This window comes from Benincasa hispida, chromosome 8 (assembly GCF_027475165.1).
Source record: "Benincasa hispida cultivar pf3 chromosome 8, pf3_genome.v1.1, whole genome shotgun sequence".
NCBI lineage: Eukaryota > Viridiplantae > Streptophyta > Magnoliopsida > Cucurbitales > Cucurbitaceae > Benincasa > Benincasa hispida.
This window is the reverse complement of record NC_143485.1, coordinates 61,326,608-61,347,287: the sequence shown is the minus strand read 5'-3', so window position 1 is coordinate 61,347,287 and position 20,680 is coordinate 61,326,608. Positions and strand designations below refer to the sequence as shown.

Here is a 20,680-nt window from a genome sequence, read left to right as displayed (position 1 = left end):
TATATTTGATTTCCAAAACTATCTGGAAAAACACTTTGAGATGAAAGATTTAGGAGCACTTAGTTACTTCCTTGGCCTTGAGGTGACATCTTGCTCTGGTGGGGTACTACTTGTCTCAAGTAAAACATATTGAGATCTTTTGGCCCCATTTGGTATTATTGACTCTGCTACGTCATCAACAACACTAGATTCAAATGTTCACTGGACTTCGTTCGATGGTGTTTCTCTCGAAAATGTCACTCTATATCAGTAATTAGTTGACAGTCTTATTTATCTCACTGACCTGCCTAGGTATTGCATATGCTGTTCATTATCAAATTCATCAATAAAATATCGAAACATTAATACCTCCAATAAAGGCCCAAGCCTAAAAGTTCGAAACTTATCACACGAAAGGGATAATAAGTAAAGCTAACTGTTTTCGTCGTCTGACTACCTTGACATGTCCACCTCTAATATTGTCATCTAGACACAAATCTCAAGTGAATGACAACTAAAGAGCTATACGAATAGTTAAGTTCTGACACTCAGGAAGGTAAGCAAGTGGTTAGTGCTTTAGTCCTATTAAATACTTGACTTGGTTAACTTAGGGATTAGAATAGTACATCTTGTCCAAGTAAGCTCGACTACAAGACGACCAAATAAGAAACCAACCTAACGAGATTTGTGCATCAAAGAAACATAAAAGAAAGAAAGAAAAAGAAAAAAAAGGAGGGCGTTACCTAGCCGACACAAAAGTATTTCAATGGTGAAGACACTAGCAACTAATCCTACATCATGAAGATTATATTGGATTCACTAATTTTGCAGCGATTTTTATAAGGCGTGGCGAATGCACACAAATGACATTGATACCGTTAAAGCCAGTGTGAACCGCCAACTGCCAAGACCGTTATGCATTTTTCGCGTGCCAATACGACGGCCCCTATAAAATCCATTTCTCCGTTGTCTCAGGAGCCATCACGCTATTACATTCTTCATTTCTCCGGCCCCCGTTTTCTCCCAACAAACGCTAACAACTGAGATTCACCGGCAAAAATGGCGGACCTCGATGTTTCTCAGAATGGGGCTTTTCTCACTGTTACTCATAATCAATCGGCTCTGATCTTCTTAGGAACTGGCTGTTCCAGCGCCGTCCCCAATGCAATGTGCTTGATCCAGTCCTCTGATCCCCCTTGCCGCATCTGTTCCCAGGCCCTCTCCATTCCACCTGAGAAAAACCCTAATTACAGGTGATTTCCCTGGGTTTTGCCATGTTTAAGTGCAATTCAAACCTACTTCTGTGTCTAGATCGTGCATTCCTTCTTTTCGTCTAGAATTTTGTTTCCGTCCTTTGCTTGGTTGCTTTTGATTATGGGATTCGAGGAATGGAGTTTGGTCATGGCATGTTATTTGTGGATTGGTTCATAATTATCACGATTTTAGATCTGGAGCTAATATTTTCAGGCTTATGGAAAGCGTATTGGTATATTCTTGACTCTGGTGTTGCGATGAAGTTAGGTTGAATTGATGTTTTGAATGTAATGATTTAGGAATTTGTTTCTTTCCTGTTTCCACTTTCTCTTTCTGTCTCAATTTCCTTTCTTCCTAACGTCAGTAAATGAACAGATCTATAGCACCCTGGGGAAAGCATGTGATTTTAATTCTTTGTTTGATTTATGGTTTATTGATTTGCAGGTGCAATACGTCTCTTCTCATTGACTATTGCCAACCGGATGGCAGCCATCGTTATATTTTAATTGATGTAGGGAAAACATTTAGGGAGCAAGTACTACGATGGTTTACCTACCATAGGATTCCTAGAGTGGATTCAGTAAGTTGTCTTTGTGCATATGTTCTTATTCGTTTAAAATCTACTATGATAGCGTGGAATAATTTTCCTGAGATTTGGTAATGACTCATTTTAGGAATTCTCATGGCTAAATGTAAGAATTGAACATTACTATAGATGTCTTTGAATTTGTGGATTTATGCTATAGTGTCTACCAACCTAAGATATGAATGTCATTCAAATTTCTCAAGATCAAATGTTGGTTAGGTGGTTATATCATCGATATATGTATGAACCGGTCTAGTTTGATGTTTGTCTATATTTTTCTTTTCCAATTATTATTATTATGCATAACGTGGACACCTACTAATGATCCCATTAAGCTATGATTTTACTTGGCACCATATGAATACAAGAATCCCACAGGCTATTTGTTACTGTTTTATGCCCAAGGGAATTTCTTTCAAGAGAGCGCTCTGCAACTTTTATAAAGCGCTTGATTTCTCTGTGAGTGGGACTTGAGGCCTTCATACTCTATAAGACAAGCAACTTTCTCTAATACACTCTATACCCTTATGTCACCAATTTAATTTGATATTATAAAATTTTCCAAAGCCATGTCTGAAATTAATTTAACTGCAAGATTATGTAGAGGTGCTGCGTGCTTGCATCACTTTATGTCCTATATGCATTCAGCAGTGAGAATCCAGAATTCGAGTAGTGTTTTTGGTTTGTAGATGATCAATTCAAAACAGCAAACTTTTTCTATGATTATCAATTACTTGTCTTGTATGGTAATGCATTACAAGGATATGAGTGGCAACTCACTGAAAGAAGTAATTTGTTTATCTTTGTGTCCCCTTATTTTTTTTTTAATCTTTATTTACTTGATTGTGTGCTATGAAACAAAATTTTTTATTTTTAAAATTCAGAAATATTACTTTAGTTGGAGATGGGGTACTTGAAATAAGATTATATTTCTGCAGATTATTTTGACTCATGAACATGCTGATGCGATTCTTGGGCTGGATGATATACGTGCAGTGCAACCTTTTAGCCCTGTAAATGATATTGATCCCACACCAATTTACCTCAGTCAGCATTCAATGGAAAGGTTATTCTAACTGTCCTTGTATTGTTTTAATTTTCTCTTACAAGATAGTACATACCTTGATTACTACACCCAAGGATTTTCTGTGCCTTCATTTTGGACCATCAACATGTGTGTTACCCTCCGATGCCTGGTTTAGTCTTGCTTGATGTTTCAACTCCTGGAGATTCTCTGTAATCACTGTTTCATGTAATCTATTACTTAACTAGCCGGTACAACCTTGCTCTTCCATCCATCTATCTATAGACCTTTATTTTTTAGACCATAAACCCTTCTGACACTTGAGTATAGACTTCTTGATGCTTCATTCTTTGATTTTCCATGTAATGCATTTAACTCTTTTAGGCAGTGTGAACTTAACTTGGTTCCATTGTCATGCCTGCTATTTGAACTTTTTAAAGAAAAATGGCTCAACATTGCTCTGAAGGCATAGAAAATGATTACATATGGATACATGAAAACTGAAAGATATATAAATATTAACCTGTGTGGATTATAGTGGTCTATATATATTTGACTTCCGGGTTTCTAAGTATAGAGACATCTGAAATGTAGAAGGAAATTGAGTATTGTTGTTCTGCTCGTTTGAACATCTTAGCCATATGTGGGAAGCGAATGACTGCGAGTGCTTGTTTTTTTAATACATGATTAAGGGACTAGTTTGTGAGAACATACTGGATCGGAATGCCTATGCCAAAGCTTCTCTCAATTTCCAATATTACATGTACCTGAGTTGCTATCTAATTTGTAATTTTTTGAAAATTGGTTTTGCTTGAATCAGCATTTCAGTGAAGTTTCCTTACCTAGTCCAGAAAAAGCTTAAAGAAGGCCAAGAAGTAAGACGTGTGGCACAGCTTGACTGGAAGATAATTGAGGATCATCATGAGAAACCTTTTGTTGCATCAGGCTTACAATTTACTCCTTTGCCTGTCAGTTTTACATACTTAATTGGCACAAGTCTCTTGTTCATCCCATCTCTTTTTACATTTAACTTGTAATTTTCTATATGTAGGTTATGCATGGAGAAGATTATATATGTCTGGGGTTTCTATTTGGTGAAAAATATAGAGTAGCTTATATTTCTGACGTTTCACGAATTCCTGCAAATACGGAACATGGTATGGGTCTTGTCACCTTTGTTTTCTATACACATTCATTCTTTACTTCTTTTGTAAAAGTTTCTCATTGAAAGCTTCTAGAGGAGTCATTTAATATGAGGCATCTAATCTTCACAAACCCTAAGAATTGATTCTTTGGATATCTCGATTCTTGGATTTAACCTAGAGTTTGTGTGTTCAATATTTTATTTCATGAGTTTGTTGCTATCGAAGTGCTGAATGGATGTATTTAGTGACACCAGAATGATATTGGTAATTAAGATTACGTTAAGAGTTCTAGAACATTTAATATGAGAAGATTTCCTATTATGTTAGAGATTTCAAGATAAAATACACAAGCTACCCTTATGCTTTACCTGTTTTGCATTTTTATCAGATTTTTTTTTTTAATATATATTTAGCTCTATGTTGCACCTTTGTGAATGTTCAATCATTCTATTCTGGTTCAGAGTCTTCTAAGTTTTTGCATAAAACTAGATTAAGACCAAACCTAAATTTGATGAAAATGTTTTGGGTTTTTTACTATGGGTATAAAGAATGAACTAGAGACTATTTGTTACTTGCATGGGCAAGGACAACACACGACACAACGTGTGATAATTATAATAAGACATACCTCTTGGACTAAAATATTCAAAACATCGGTACAAAGACTTGAAAAAACTTGTATTAGGGGCCTAATGCATAACTGCCTAAAACCAAGAATCTTCTTGTTGTTTTAATAAAAAGATCTTATTGTTCTTCAGGTGGAAGCGAAGAAACTGTTTTTGGTGGTCATAACTTCCAATGATAAAAGAAAGTTCTTTTAATTTGTGGGGAAGTTTGAATTGCAATGAATAGGAGGTTTTCTAACGAATGGAGGGGTTTCTTTTTCTTTTCTTTTCTTTTCTTTTCTTTTTTCTTTTTTGTAATTATTTTTTCAATTTTGGATAGCCTTTTTTTTAAAACTCCTCGAGCCTCTATTTATGTCATTCATTTTATTCATGTTGTTTTGTTTCCCACTTTTTTAAAAAGCAAAAAACTTGTATGGCAGCTATCATTAAACTTCTATTCTTCTATTTGATTTTTTGTATTGGGTTCGTAGTTATTTCAAAAAATGGAGCTGGACAATTGGATCTTCTTATCTTGGACACATTGTATAAGGTCAGTAAACTGAATAAACTCTTTACTCTTGATTTTACTATGTACATTTCAAGTGTACTGGCTTAAGTTCAGGATTTAGACTAGGATGTAGAATCTAGATATGACACTTCACTATCCTAGTCCTAGCATTCTCCTACATCCTGTATGACTCGGGTGGCCATGCCCCACCTGCTGGACTTGAGACAGGAATAGATGAAATATCAAGGCTAGGGCTGTCATGTGTTAGGTTCAAGTCGCAAGTGATGCAAAGGAATGCCAAGGTTATTATGTATCAAATTCATATTTCAAATCTTAATCTGAATCCTAGATCTAGGGCATTTCCCATGAAGCCTAGAATTCAGGATAATTTGGTGTTTATGCTGTAATAACAAGGAATTTTGAAACCGGAGTAGCAAGCTGGAGGCTGGGGTTCTCTTGGCAAGTGTATATATTTAAAAAGATGATAGTTAAAATTCACTTTAAGACTTTATATAATATTATTATTTTTAAACAATCTTTGCACATCCAAAAATACAATTCTTCTGCAACTGGAATTCTTTTTTGAATATGCTCATAATAATAATAATAATAATAATTATTATTTGTTTCACCTGTAAGTAATTTGCGACTCGATAATATTTTCATTTAAATGCTATATGAGACACTAACTTTGCCAAAGAAATGCTATACATTACTTTGTGGGTTTTTATTGATTGCAGAATGGATCCCACAACACTCACTTTTGCTTCCCACAGGTTTGTCATTAATTATTGTGAAATTTGTTGTTATTTCTTGCACGCTTGATACACTGACGAGAGCTTTTGCAGACCCTGGATGCTGTGAGGAGGCTAAATCCAAAACGAGCCATGTTAATTGGAATGACGCATGAATTTGATCACCATAAGGACAACGACTTCCTGCTTGACTGGTCCAAAAGGTAACAGAACTAACTCTTGGTCTTTGTCATACTTGATTGCAATTCACAAACATGGAGGTATTAGTGAGAATGTGAGATACAGCTTTTATACTAGTTATGTTAAATACAGAAAAAAAATGTACTTGAAGTCATAAATTAAAATCATAGAGGTATTAACATTGCTTACTAATTTAAGACGCCAATTATTATTATTATTTTTTAATTTTATTCAGGGAAGGAATTCCAGTGCAGCTTGCACACGACGGTTTAAGAATTCCTGTAGGCCTCTAAACAGGTAATGTATTCCCCTTGAAACTCCTAAGTCTCCTTAAAAATGCTTATTACCGTGTCTCTTAACGACCCCCAAATATATATACACATATATATAATAAAAGAAGAAAGATGACAAATTTAAAAAGGAAAAATAAAACAGAAAACGGCATGCGTAGGCACATAAATAATTAATGCGCTCCAGATGTCATTTGAAAAAAGGGGGACAATAGTCACTAAGGTAACGAGGTTTAAACCAGGGGAGAGACTCATCTAGGAGTTCGGAAGAAGAAAGAAACTCTGAAGCCCGTTGGTAATTTAGTTTTTTAAAATTAAGTCTATTTCATCTTAATCGTTAATAATAGTTTGTGTCTTTCTTAAGTAAAAGAATCCAATTTCTAACCAAATTCCAAAAACAATAACAAGTTTGTAAAAGCTATTATTTTTAGTTTTCAAAACTTGGATTGGTTTTTAAAAACATTAGTAAAAAGTAGATACCAAAGCAAGAAATTTAGAGGTGGAAGAAGTGTTTATAAGTTTAATTTTAAAAAACTAAAAACTAAAAACCAAATGGATACCAAACAGGATCTAAGATTTTAATTTATGCCATCACTCTTTCCTTCAGAAAATACTGTCATCCCTCCATGACACAACTCCCAAAATCGTTGCAGCCATTGCCAACATTAAACCGAACTATTTTAACATTTTCAAACTAAAATACCCCTCAGAATTTGAATGATATTATCAATAAGGTTATTCAGAACATCTCCTATGAAATCAAACATCCACCAGAAATGGCGCAAAATGGAGTAAAGAAGAGGTGCTAGAAAAATTACTAGTTATTTATTGTATACGATATTCTAACATCGTGGTTTGAAACATAAATAATGTTGTGTTGCATGTCAACTGTTAAGATGAGTCTTTATACACAATAAACACTCCATAATTGTTCTAAATTGATCCCGAGCAGTCGAAAGCACCCATGGTTGAAGTGCCTTGGCTTTCAATGTTATAAACACTTGAATATTCTGTGGCAGGTCTATACAAATCATGAGTCAATACCTGATTGATATAAAAGATTACATCCCATGTGTTTTGGGAGGATACAATACATTCTTTCTGAAACTTAACCGCAAATTTGACGGCTATAGCTATAGGGGTAAAGAAACTTTTACACACTTTATTATTGAGAGTGATGGGATCAGAATGGCAAGGCGATTAAGAAGGTTACTATTTTTTTCAATACCTCACCGGTCGTATTATTTTGTGCATTATCAGCAATTCAGCATCAGATGATTTTTATGCCTTTTTCCTTTTTGTAGAAGTTAGGTGAGGCAGAAAGCGAGCAGTTCGTTGTGGAATTAGAATTGTAAACGTTCAATGAATACTTCAAAACCTGTACAAATTTTAGTGGCGATGTATATCTGGTTGAACGCAGTTTCTTCCATGCTTTGCTTGTTCTTTGTTTAAGAATTTGGGATCCTTGAGTTTTGAATGCAAAAAGACATGAAACAAGACCTATATTACTCAATCCACTTAGCTGTGAGAAATTTGTTACTTTTTCTAAAAGTTCTCTAAATTTCTTTGGGACTGAGGCCCAACTCTGGAACAACCATTATTGAATGAGGTCACTTAGAAGTACATTTGTGCAATAGTACTTCCGATCTAATACAAAAGGATCTCATGTTCCTAAACCGATCTTATATGGAATTACAAATCTCAAGTTTGTCTATGAAGAGTAGATCTAATTATATTAGTGTCTATTAACTAATTTCTTCTGCGTAATACTAATCGACAGAGCCTCATTGATAAGTATCACAAGGTAGTTGCTTCATATTAATGTTTGGATGAGTCTATATTTCCTAATATCTAAATCCTTAGATATATGTTCAGGAGACTTGCAGTTTCTCTCATAAACCAAACGGTGCAAAACTGTTTGTTAAATTGTAGTGGTTTTATCAAATAAATCTCGCAAGTTTGACTTAGTGAAGGCACTCCCAATTATTCTATAATGTTAATGAAGTAGGCATATTCAAAATAGTGGTAACTGAAAGATGCAGAAATACGTTTTCCAATTTGAATGGATGGGTTCAGTTTTAAAATGTTGGGAAATTCATTTTAAAAATAGACAACTGATAAATACGTTCACGTCCATATTCAATTGATATACAAATTCAATCATAATTCGTGCCAATGTGAAAAGAACAATAATTTAATTTGACTGAAATTTTAAGTCGTACAAAAAGGCAACTTACATCAGCATTTCAAGCCCAAATGTTGAATTTCAAACATTCATTTTCCATAAAATAGATAAAAATTCCAAGCCTTTACTATATATATTTTTCTTTTTTTAAAAAAAAAGTTCTAAAATTTTATAATATATATATTTTTGACATTTCTTCCAGAAGCTGACTAAGACAAAAGGAAGAAGACCAAGCAAGTAGGAAGTCCTCAATTACCTAAAAAACTAAACTTTGTTAAAACCCATTTTCTTAGTGCTTTCCTTCAACTTTATTCAATTGAATTTCTCCTCAAAAGCTGAAACTTTGAAGATAAGAAAACAGCAAAATTTAGGAAAACAGAGAAAGAGAGAGATGGAGTGGTGTGTGGGTTTTAATGATAAAGAAGCTTATATAAGCTTTGTTGTATTCAAGCCAATGGTATTGGTTATAGATGATTTTGTTGAAGCTCTCAAACAATTCTCCTTCTCCACCAATAATCTTGGTTGTATTCAGAGTTCTGTTCTGAAGAGTATCCATGGAAATATGGTAAATACTTCTCCTTTCTCTTATCATACATTCATACAACACACAACATCTTACTTTTTCTTTTTCTAACTTAGATTTTTATCATCACTATAACATTAATTAAGTTTAAAATGAGCTATCTATCTACGAATCTAGATACCCGTGTAGTACTTGTCACCTTCAATGCCTAAATCAGTACAAGGTTTTCAACTGTAGCAAAATTTAGAGATGAGAATATACATACTTCTTCTGTAATCAATTATGATGTATTTATAGGAACAGTTTGACCTAGAGCATCAAGATCAATGTTTTAGATTCAGATTATTGATTATCTAGTCAAATGGGTCTTTGTTCGTTAAATGGGTAGGCTGGGCCTCAGCTAGGGTCGAGGCTGAGGAGGTTATTTTGGGATTTTGACCCAAGCTCTCATCTTCCCTAGGCCCAAATGGGTTGCATTCCTATTCATCAAATAGGGAGGTTCGGTCTCAACCAATCAGTTTGGATCTTTCCCTCTTCTCATGCTCAATTGGGTCTTGAAGTGTAATTTTCTTACTCAAGTTTTGTTTGTTTCTTGATTAGATAATTTGTAAAATCGCATAGAGTCTAATTGATCTCTAAATCAAATCTACTCATAATAATTATCATGGTTTTTCTTATCCCCACTAATCGGTTATGAATTTCTTTGAGATCTCCACTAACTAAGGCTTAACCCATTTCAGATCATATGGTGTGGAATTTGGGCAAAGAGATCAATTCAAAACACACAATTATTATCTGAAACACTTGTAAGTTTACAACTTAATATTGATCACCATTTCTAATCATTCATTTACATTTGTTAATATACATTAATTTTGACAATCTTCCAGCTTCAAATCTTGAGAAAAACATCAAATATGGCAACCTTAATCGATCTTAGTTTCTTCGAAGCTTATGGCGGAGAGTCCATGGATGGTTCTAATGTTATAAAATTTACAAGTAAAAGCATCATATCAATGATTTCAATAGCTGCAAAATGTGGTGATATAAACGATTTGTCTTACGCTTGCTTGGCAATATTCAAATCTCGATTTCGAAAGATTGAGGGAGTAAGCTCTGGAATTTGCTTAAAATCTCAAAATGGGGCAACAGTTGTTTCACTCTATGTTTGGAATTCTCCTTTTTATTGTTACTCATGGATCTTGAATTCGGATCATTTGAATTCAATGTTACCTTATCTTGATCGTTTCTCTCTTTGTATTAAATATGATATATATCAAGTGGTGAATGTAAGTGATGAAAATGTGCCTAATTTTAAGGATTTGGATGTGAAATAAAGAAAAGAAGGCAGAGGGGGAAAAGTACAAATCTTGTGATGTGAAATAAAGAAAAGATACTCCAAAGTAGATTGTTTTTGTTGTGATCTCTCTTTTTTTCCTTCTTGGCTATAGGTAGCTATAGTTAGGATCTATGGTTCAATGGCATGCCATCTTCTTTTTCAAGCTGCTTCAAAAATGACATATCTTTTCTCTTATGACATGACGCAACTTAGATTTTTTTTTTTTTTTTTTTTTAAAAAAAATTTCTTTGTGAAGAAAAAAGAATATAAAGGCTTCTTAAAAAATCTCTGAGTGAAATCAAACACTATCCACTTATTTGGTAGACTAAAATGTAATCGATTGTAATCCAAGTTAGATTGAGTATGTTGGGCCCACTTTGTTATCCCTGTTGCATTCTCTTCCCATCGTTTTTAGTCCAATCCTCTCTTTTACTGTTTTCATGCTTCAAGATCCTATTCCAACACCGGTTTTAACATTTCATTTGTTGAGTACAATGAGAGAATAAAAGGTATAAATACAATAAACTAGGACATCAAGTATTGTTGGGTTGTATATCCTAAAACTTTCCGTTTGTAAAGTTAAAACTATTCTATTATCAATAAAGATGTTATTCGACATTACTTTAATAAAGTTGTTATTGAAATCTACAAATTGCTCTTATACAGTCTAAATCCAATAAACTGAGATCCATGACTATTATATGAATACTTGAACTTTATGTGGAGACATAAAAGTGGATCAAGTTCGAGTAACTAGTCAAAATAATCTATAGTATACAAATAAGTTTGGGTGCCTTATTCTGGTAACACTGTCGGATGCGACCCACATTACAGTTGTTACAAGTTGTTGTAAAGATGCTACAAACGAAGTGATCCTGATTCGTTCATGTATTGATATGAGAATTGAGAGCGTCCTATGCAATGAGTTTGGTAAGATCAGACCAAGAAATAAGTCACTCTTACTTTATAACGTTGTTTACTATTTAAGACTGACTATTTCGCTTAGATGACTTAGGTAACTTGATCTTAATCCTAAGCTAACTATGAACTCATGTTTATTCGGGATTATCCTTAGATTTGCATAGGTGAGGGTTGGCTCAATAGCGTCAGCTTAATAAGCTTCCCATTTTAGGGGTAAGACCGGGTAGATAGCTGGGGATATATGTTGCAATAAGGAATTAACGCCTACCCGATTTAGGAATAGAAGAAAGGTTGTTCTCTTAAGTACTATATCCAGGTCTTGAACAGGGGGCCCTACCCTCTTATTGGCTCGAGACGGATCCGATTTAGTGATTGGATCACAAACCAATTGTTCATTAGAGGATCATTAGAAATTAAGGAGCAAGATGTAATATCGAGGGTAAAACAACATATTAACCCAGCCGTTATTACGAATAACCTGTGAAGGATCGACTTACTGATTATGGTTAAATCAAGTGGACATAAATATATCTACAGTGAAGAGAGTGTAACTACTGAGCTATAGTGGTGTGACTTGATAGTTAACGAATACTGATTAATTGGCTAGATTAATTTGGTCTAAAGAGTTTTAGCTAATTAATCTTAAATCGTTGGAGCTCATGATCTGTAGGTCCATAAGGTCTCTCTACTAGCTCGTAAAACATGAACACATTGAATCTATAAATTGAGTGAATTTGGAATGATATCAATTTGAGTTGTTCAAATTGAACTTCAACTTGAAAATGTTCAAATTGAAATTAGGGTTTGAATTTGAATAAGTTCAGATTTGAATTAGGGTTTGTATAATTATATTTGATATAATTAACGTTTAATTTATTGAAATTAAATGAAATTGGAGAGTTTATAATATTTAAATAATGATTTAAATATTAATTACCTGAATAAGATTCATGATTAAAATTAGGCGTGTGATTAATTTAATATTTGATTTAATAAAAAAATCAAATTAATTTTCAATTTCAATTCAATTTAAGAAATTGAGTTTTGATGTTTTAGATTTAATTAATTATAAATTAATTAAATTAAATTTTAGTTAATTTTGGTATTATTTAAAATTTTAAATTGAAAATACAAACATATGAAAACTTGGTTTGAGTGGGTTTTTCCCACATGTACACGAAGTAGGAGGTGTTTCTCCCAAATTTACACACAAATCCCAGTTCTTCATGAAGTTGCTGCTGGCATTGAGCTGAGTTGGAAATTGGAGATGAAATTACGTGAAGAGTAGCTTGGATTTGGGAGAATTCATCACAGGTATGTTCATAAGAAACCCTCTTTTGATTTTCTATCAAAGTATGCTTTTAGAACTCAAATTAAATGTAATTAGAGTACTTATTGATTCTGTTTACTTCTGTTGCATACTAGTATATCCCAACATCATCGTAATCCAGATTCCCAGATTTACCTTTCATCCTCTAAAACAGGCTCTATACTTGTAAATATTTTATATGTTATTACATCACTTATGAACAATTGATACATGTCTATCACTAATATATAAAATTTACATCTATTAGTGATAAAGTATCTTTATGTTTATTAGTGATAGATATTGATCATTGACAAGCTTTATCATTTTTATAACTATCACTAATAAATTGATATAACACTTAATAGATTTATCAATGTTAATATATTTGTGTAATTTCATGTAATTTTATTTAGTGTATTTGGTGGGTTGTTGGTTAGGATTTTGTGTCTATTATTAGGTATTCTCGTGTGTAAATTTACTTTTTGTATTTACTCATATATGATGGAATACAAAAATACAGTAATATTTGGACTTGGTATTGATGACGGGAAATTAGAAGTAAATTTTACTCGAAAATTAAAATCCCTTGGACGCAGTATGCGATGCATGTTCTTAAGATATACGTTGTTAGTCATGCGTTGATGGTCATGCGTTGGAATGAATATGCGCCAAAAAATGTATGCGATGACCATGCGTTCTGTCACAAGTTTTCTTGCGTTCACGCCAAGTATAACATGAACGCAAGTTTCTTGGGTAATCCGAGGTCGAACATAGGGACTTGTAGCTATATGTATGCGGTGATGTGCATGCGGCGGTTAAATAAAATAATGTTGGAGGGGTTGCTAAGTTATTCCTACTTCTACTCCTATCTAACAGACAATGCAATGAGAATATACATAAGAGGTAGACAACACTTGTCATGAAATAAATGAATGGGAAAATAGATAAAATGCGGAGATGTTTTCATTGCAACCCTTAAGAATGACCACAAGGACAACCTTAGTCAACGCAAACCATGCAATCATGCTACACACACGTGATCCTAACTCTAGGACGTATGCGGTGTATCTGCGATATTGCCGAGAAGCCTATGCCTGCCTAGACCTCCATAACCAGCTCACTAGCTCTCGCCGCATAAGCATGGCTGCCGCATAACCCCTTATCCTACTTCCTGGACGCATGCAAATCCAATCCATAGGGTGCATATGCTGTGTGAAGCAAACAGAGCTTATCTCTAAGATACCCATTCTTGCCTATGCGTTCCAATCCGTTCTCTCGAGTCTTAGATTTGGGTTTTAGACTACTTTCCTGAGTATGCCTAAATGAATGATGCGCTCATAGGATAAGGTAACCGCATGAACTTGGTTGACGCAAGATTATTCCTATCTCTAGTGAACAATGCATACATTGCTTAATGCGACCAACCATTTACCCTCTCGGGCAGTTGGTTGTTGCTGACTTTACTCATAGACAAGCAATGCATTAGTCTATAGACAGGCGTTGCCACAGCTTCATACTAAGTAAATAAGGTTACTCACACACTCATGCAATGCACACCTCTCGGTGGGTTGCTACATGCTTCATATCCCTAATCCACATGACTAAGTATGCAATACCCAAGCAATCCCACTAAGTGTTACAATGAAAGTAAAGATGTTAAGCAAAGAAGATGGAGATGGAGATGGAGTCGAAGGAAACAGAGAAATGCATTGAAAAATAAATTGTATTAATTCCTTAATCACAAAATGTCATACAATACAATATAAAAAAAGAAAGAAAATGAAATGACTGGTTGGAAGCAAAGACTTGCTTCCAGCGGATGTGCGTCAAGGCTGTCGGTGGTACCATGGATGGGCGGTGGAGCTGACTCTCTGGAGATCTAGCTCTGGTCGAAGGCTCCGGTCGTCACTCGGAATGGATGAAGGAGGTGAAGAACTCTCAACGTCTTTTCATGCATTTGTCTGGATCACAAGGATCCGCCCTAGGCCAACCTCAGACGAAAACCTTGAATAACTTGAATTTTAGCTCATCGGCTTCTATTTATAGAGTTTAGGTCATCGATAGCATTAATTGGACTGCTCTGAGTCTGACGTTCGGCGCGTTAGTCCTTTCTGAACCTCTGCCACTAACGGTGTGGTAAGTGAAATGTCAGCATCATCTTTTGGTTTTTCTCGAGGTAGATGCGTTGATGCATTCATTCCACCAACCTTGCGTTGATCCCATTAGAATGTGTTGTCGCATAGCTGCAATCATTTAATGACCGTATTCGCTTAATACCACGACTCTATACGATGACCGCAATTGCTAGGCGAGCGCAACTCCCATGCGATGGACGCATATGGTTGATTACCGCAACATCTATATGTTGATCGATGCGTTCGGCCTTGCGATGGAGTGTTTCTCTGCATGGGTCATCTATGTGGTGGTTTAGTTTTCACGTTTGCGTCCATTTCCTGTTTTAGCTACAAAAATAAAACATTGAACACTTAATAATGCAAAATAACAGGTTAGCAAAGATTCAACATGCTGATCGACGCAAGCTCATTTTCTCGTGAATTTCTAACATGATTGACGCATATTCTGCCTAACAACCTTCATAATTATAAGTAAAAGACCTAAGATGACATGCATTTCGGCATGTCATCATACACCCAAACTTAAAATCATGCTTGTCCTCAAGCATGCGTTATACTCAAGAAATTCTAACTCACCTTCATGCTTTCCTTTGCAATGATCAGCTTCTCAGAATATAATTTACACACACCTCTTACCATCGCCGCAATGTTCTCCTCCACTTAGGCTGCTTCTTCAAAAAGATCTTTTCTAAGTTTAGATCCGACAAGCCTTTGCTCAAAAACTTTTTATTCATTCACTGCAATTTTGTGTTTAGCTTTTGAGAATGCGTTCGTTCAAAATAGTTCAAAAATTTGCCATGGCTTATTCAAATGCGGCGTTGAACCTGGTTACGCCCTTCGTTTTGGCTTACCCCCACGTGTGTCATGCGGGCATCTAACTTCGGATGCGTTCCATATTCAACTCAACTCTTGTCTCGTTTGATTTGGCTTGCGCCGGACAGAGGAGTTGCGCTAATGCGCTGATCCTGGCGACTTGCCTTCGTTTTGGCTTGCCCTCACGTATGTCATGCAGACATCTAACTTCGAGTAAGTGCCTTTCACAACTTAACTCTTATCAACATGGGTTTCCTCATTGCATTGATGTGGAGTTATTATTCTCAAAAGCTTGCTTCACTTTTTTTTTTTCAAATGATCGCAATGCAATGAATGTAATTCTCCGAGACCGCTACCATCCCCAAACTTAGAGGTTGGTAACGTTCTCACCGCAAAGCTAAAAATAAAATTACAAGAATGCAATAATAAATGTTTGAACAAAGGTTTGCACAAAATAAAACTTAATAATTTCAAAATTTGAAGAAGCTAATAAAAGTAAAGAATGCCTTGCATTGATTAGTTAGAAGATGCGATGAACTATACGTACCATCATATAAACATCGCAAAACAACGCAATCGGGAAAGACAGAATTTCAAAAGGATAAGGCATACAAGATAACAGGAAAAGACCTTAGGCGGAATAATGCATGCGATCATGCGTTGGAATTCACGCGATTGAAGCCATACATTGAAGGGTGAAAGGAATTCTTCCTTTGAACTACGAACCGAGGAGACTTATTGTTGCACCTACAAGAGCAAACGTACCACAACCAAGGAAGCAACCATATATCCAAAATAACAATGAAAATAAAAATAACCTATACTAAGAAAGCAAAGTAAAGATAGAGTAGAAGACGTCCCTGGAAAAATAAGAGTGTTATCATAGCAAGGAGTCTTTTATGCAGGAGATGGTTCTCAACTGCTTGGGTCAAGTTGCCCAGACCATTGGAACTTCTGGCAATTGTTGGGCGCATGTTGGCCACCATTAGCTTAGAACTGCCTTTAGCTCTTTTGCGACTGATTGCCCTTCTACCTTGGGGTCAACATTGGCTTTCAGTGCATCACTTACACTTCAATATTGTTTGCAACCTGGTCGCACAAGTTGCAATACTCCCAAGATAAAAAGTTTGCTCACAGAGACACAAAACATAACAAACATTTAGCTGCCAAGTCCCCGGCAACGACGCCAAAAACTTGATGATGGAAAATTAGAAGTCAATTTTACTCGACAATTAAAATCCCTTGGACGCGGTATGCGATGTATGTTCTTAAGATATGCATTGTTAGTCATGCGTCGATGGTCATGCATTGGAATGAATATGCATCAACAAATGTATGCGATGACTGATAATGGGCAGAAATGCACGTTATCATAGTACTGAATCCTTAAACAATGTCAGATTGCGTTGATGAAATATGTTAAATTGCGTCTATTAAGCATAAATTCTATAATATTGTGGTCGCATGTGTCTAATGCATTAGAGTACTTGATCTTTATATTTTTGTGCATAATAATGCGTTAACACAATGCAAAAAATGCGATAATAGGAATACATTGGTCGAGCGCAACTTCACCGCAAGACTTTGTGTTGATCGTGCTCGCAAACATTCACCCAAGAAGAATCACTGCAACACGGTGGGCGCATCCGGACGAAAGGAAAATTAAGATCGATGGGACAGAAAGCTGATAGTAGTCGTATCCAAATTAAGTTGACAGCCGATAATGGTCACAAAGTACATCCAACTTTATCGATGACAATTATCCGGCGCATCAGTCAGGAATTAAAGCTGTCCCATCTGTACAACCAGGAGAGAAAAGCCACCTTTTACCTTTGATGCCCTATAAATACCAAGTGCATTCTTCAGAGAAGGGGTTAAGCAGTCGATTATTTCATCATTTTACAAGTTCGCGTCTCTGTCCATAGTCTTCTTTTATTTTAAGGCGGAAGCGAGGAAGAAGGTGTGCCGATAGATCGTTCCAACAAGCTGGAGAAAGCACCGGAAGCTTCAAGACAGAGAAAGGGCCGACGCCCGCAAAAGCAGGAATATTTGTAGATCAGAATAGAGATTCAGTGTAAAACGCCTCAGTCAGCAAGGAATTGCTACCAGGCTCTCTACCTTTAATTTCCATTATCATTTTGTACTCAATTCAGTTATAAGAATGGAACGTCTTTCTCTATATCTGTTCACTCTCTGTAATTCACGCATGAGTAGCTAAAACAGTTGAATGGGTTGAGAAGCATTTAACTAGCACAACTAGGGAATCTTCATTCTTTGTAATTATCTTGTTTATGTATGCTTCATTCGTTTATTAGAGATACTCGAGAGAGTAGTCTAAGGACAGGATCTAGACTTGGGAAGGTCAGGTCAGAATCTAGATTTGGAAGAATCAGATTAGAACACATAAACGAGAGATAGACGCTTAGGAATGAGCACTATTTGCTATCAACACATCGCATGCATCTTAGCAATAAGATATGATTGTATGCGGTCACCTTGCTTTCATGCATTTTGCATTCAACATATGGGTCTTAGACTTAGGAGCATCGCATTTACATTGGGAAATGACTTGCTGTGCATGGTTGTAATATGATCGCAAGGTTTGATGCATTCCCAAGTAACGCTAGCTAAAGATCTTCTTAACCTGTTCATCGCATACTCATTGCATCTATCAATGCAACTCTCTTTCTCAAATCCACCGCCTTTATTTACACTTTTTTTTATCAACGCAACAACACACCCACACTTTATTTATTTACTTGGTTACCACAAAGTTTTCATAAACATTATCAATGCAACTATTTTCACAAGTCCCTGTGTTCGATCTTGGACTTACTAGGAAACTCAGAGGAATTTACACTTGGACTCTTTTGGGGAAACTTGAGTGCACAATGCAATCCACTAACATATATCTTCCATAATTTTTACTTCATAAAATTCAAGCATCAAGTTTTTGGCGCTGTTGCCAGGGACTTCGGCAAAATAGTTGTTAATATTAATTTTTGTGATTTCTTTGTAGAACTCTCAATCTCTGGCGAACTACGACCCGGAGATTGAGAGAACATTTCGAAGGAGACTAAGTGACCACCAACAGCAACCACAATTCGATAAAGAAGAGATGGCAGAGCAGCCTAGGAATGAAGCACCAAACAACAACAATGTCATGGAAAATCCGATTATGTTGACAAACGATCGCAATAGGCCCATTAGAGACTATGCATTGCCAAACCTTTATGATTTCTCTCCGAGAATTATGAGGCTTGCCTTAGATGGAAGTAGATTTGAAATGAAACCGGTGGTACTGTAGATGATCCAAGCTGCAGGTCAATTCGGAGGAAGGCGTGGCAAGGATTCGCACGCCCATCTCTGAAGTTTTATTGAAATCTGCAATACTTTTGTGTTCCCGAACATCTCCGCTGAAGAAGTTCGACTAACATTGTTCCCACTTTCTCTCTGTGATCAGGCTAGGAAATGGGCTTATTCGCTCGAACCAGGAGAAATCATTTCTTGGAAGCAGGTGGTGGAGAAGTTTATGAAGAAGTATTTTCCACCTACCGAAAATGCAAGACGAAGAAACCTTATTACTAATTTTGAACAAGATATGGACGAATCGCTCAATGATGCTTGGGCAAGGTTTAAAAGGTTAGTCCGAGATTGTCCACATAATGGGCTACCAGATTGCCTGCAAATGGAAATTTTCTACCATGGTTTGAATCTTGCTTTGTAGACCGTTGCCAATGCGGTAGCAGTTGGTGGTCAGCTTGACAAGACTTATGTTGAGGTGAAGAATATCCTGGACCATATCTCTAAGAATCATGAAGACTGAAGGAAGAGGGACCAGAGATTAAGACTCAAGGATTCTGACACAAATAGCGGTGTTATTGTCTCATTGCAAAACCAAATGACCGTAATAATGAATTTGATTCAAGGAATGGCGATCAATAGCCCAATACTGCAAGGTGGGCAAATCAACGCAATAAGTCAAAACACCGCAAGGTGTGCGACTTGCGGTGATGGGCACATGATGGAGGATTGCCCGCAAAATCCACAGTCTGTATATTTTGTAAAGAATAACCCCTTTTCAAACACCTACAACCCCGGGTGGAAAAACCATTCCAATTTTGCTTGGAAGAATCAACAAAAAAATTTTAAATCTGTGGCACAAAAAGAAGGGCCACAAGGATTTTTTCAACGCAGTAATGGTCAGCAGAGCAACCAAGCAAGTAGCTCGCAACAACTAATGCAATCTTCTTCTCTAAAGAGCCTATTAAAGCAATATATAGAGAAAAATGAGACAGTGCTTCAAAGTCAGGCTATGTCCATCCGCAACCTTGAATTGCAAATGGGCCAGATCGCGAGTGAGTTGAAAAGTAGACCGCGAGGGGCGTTGCCAAGTTCATCAAATTTCCATGCAACCCAGGGGGATAGGTAAGGAGCAATGTCAGGTTGTGACATTGCGCAGTGGAAAGACCGTGGAGGGAGGAAGAAAGGACCAGAGTAGAACAACTTCCATCGTAGCTGAGCCTGAGATTGCGATAACGCAAGAAAAAGAAAGAGAGAATGAAGTAGTGGAACCTAAGGCTACGTTGACCTCAAAGTCAAATGAAACAGGAACTGTGAAAGTCTAGCTACCACCTTTCCCTTAGAGGTTACGAAAGAAGAAAAACGAAGAGGAACGGTATCAACACTTCTTTCTATGTTAAAACAATTACATGTTAACATTCTTTTCAGTGAAGCGATTGAGGAAATGCCTGCCTATGCTAAGTTTCTGAAGGACATGGTAACTAAGAAAAGAGGTGTTGAAAAATTTGCCACGGTAGCATTAACGCAAAGTTCCAAATCTATTATCCCACCAAAGATAAGCGATCCTGGGAGCTTCACTATTCCTTGCTCCATAGGAGGAATCTATATTGGGCAAGCCCTGTGTGACTTGGAGGCCAACATAAATTTGATGCCACTGTCGATCCTTCGACAATTAAATGTGGGGAAACTTGTGCCCACCTCCGTGACTCTCCAATTGGCAGATAGATCTCTGGTTCATCCAGAAGTGAGGTGCAGGATGTGTTGATCACGATTGATAAATTTATTTTGCCAGTTGACTTCATCATCCTAGACTATGAGGCCGA

General features: G+C 36.2%; 2 protein-coding genes and 1 non-coding gene across 6 annotated transcripts; 2 read left to right on the top strand and 1 right to left on the bottom strand.

The window, feature by feature from the left end:
• Window positions 1-618: 618 nt before the first annotated feature.
• Window positions 619-7,839, top strand: LOC120082542 (putative hydrolase C777.06c). Of its 4 annotated transcripts, none has more exons than XR_005483210.2 (11): window positions 619-1,232; window positions 1,678-1,813; window positions 2,758-2,885; window positions 3,664-3,811; window positions 3,895-4,000; window positions 5,085-5,143; window positions 5,842-5,877; window positions 5,950-6,059; window positions 6,272-6,333; window positions 7,346-7,534; window positions 7,631-7,839. XR_005483210.2 is itself a non-coding variant. In XM_039037753.2 (10 exons), exons 1-9 carry the CDS (start codon window positions 1,039-1,041, stop codon window positions 6,327-6,329), a joined length of 975 nt encoding a protein of 324 aa, XP_038893681.1. In that variant the 5' UTR covers window positions 660-1,038; the 3' UTR covers window positions 6,330-6,333; window positions 7,634-7,839. The 4 variants fall into 4 exon arrangements, 2 of the variants coding, with proteins under 2 accessions (XP_038893681.1, XP_038893680.1); XR_005483211.2 differs by having other exon boundaries at window positions 660-1,232; window positions 7,634-7,839; XM_039037753.2 differs by lacking the exon at window positions 7,346-7,534 and having other exon boundaries at window positions 660-1,232; window positions 7,634-7,839.
• Window positions 7,840-8,778: 939 nt separating this feature from the next.
• Window positions 8,779-10,449, top strand: LOC120083436 (uncharacterized). Its single transcript, XM_039039197.2, has 3 exons — window positions 8,779-9,076; window positions 9,775-9,840; window positions 9,925-10,449. Exons 1-3 carry the CDS (start codon window positions 8,903-8,905, stop codon window positions 10,369-10,371), a joined length of 687 nt encoding a protein of 228 aa, XP_038895125.1. The 5' UTR covers window positions 8,779-8,902; the 3' UTR covers window positions 10,372-10,449.
• An 8,670-nt stretch (window positions 10,450-19,119) lies between these two features.
• Window positions 19,120-19,226, bottom strand: LOC120084277 (small nucleolar RNA R71). The gene has a single exon (XR_005483642.1). It is a non-coding gene; the product is annotated as a small nucleolar RNA R71 (small nucleolar RNA).
• Between the last annotated feature and the right edge of the window lie 1,454 nt (window positions 19,227-20,680).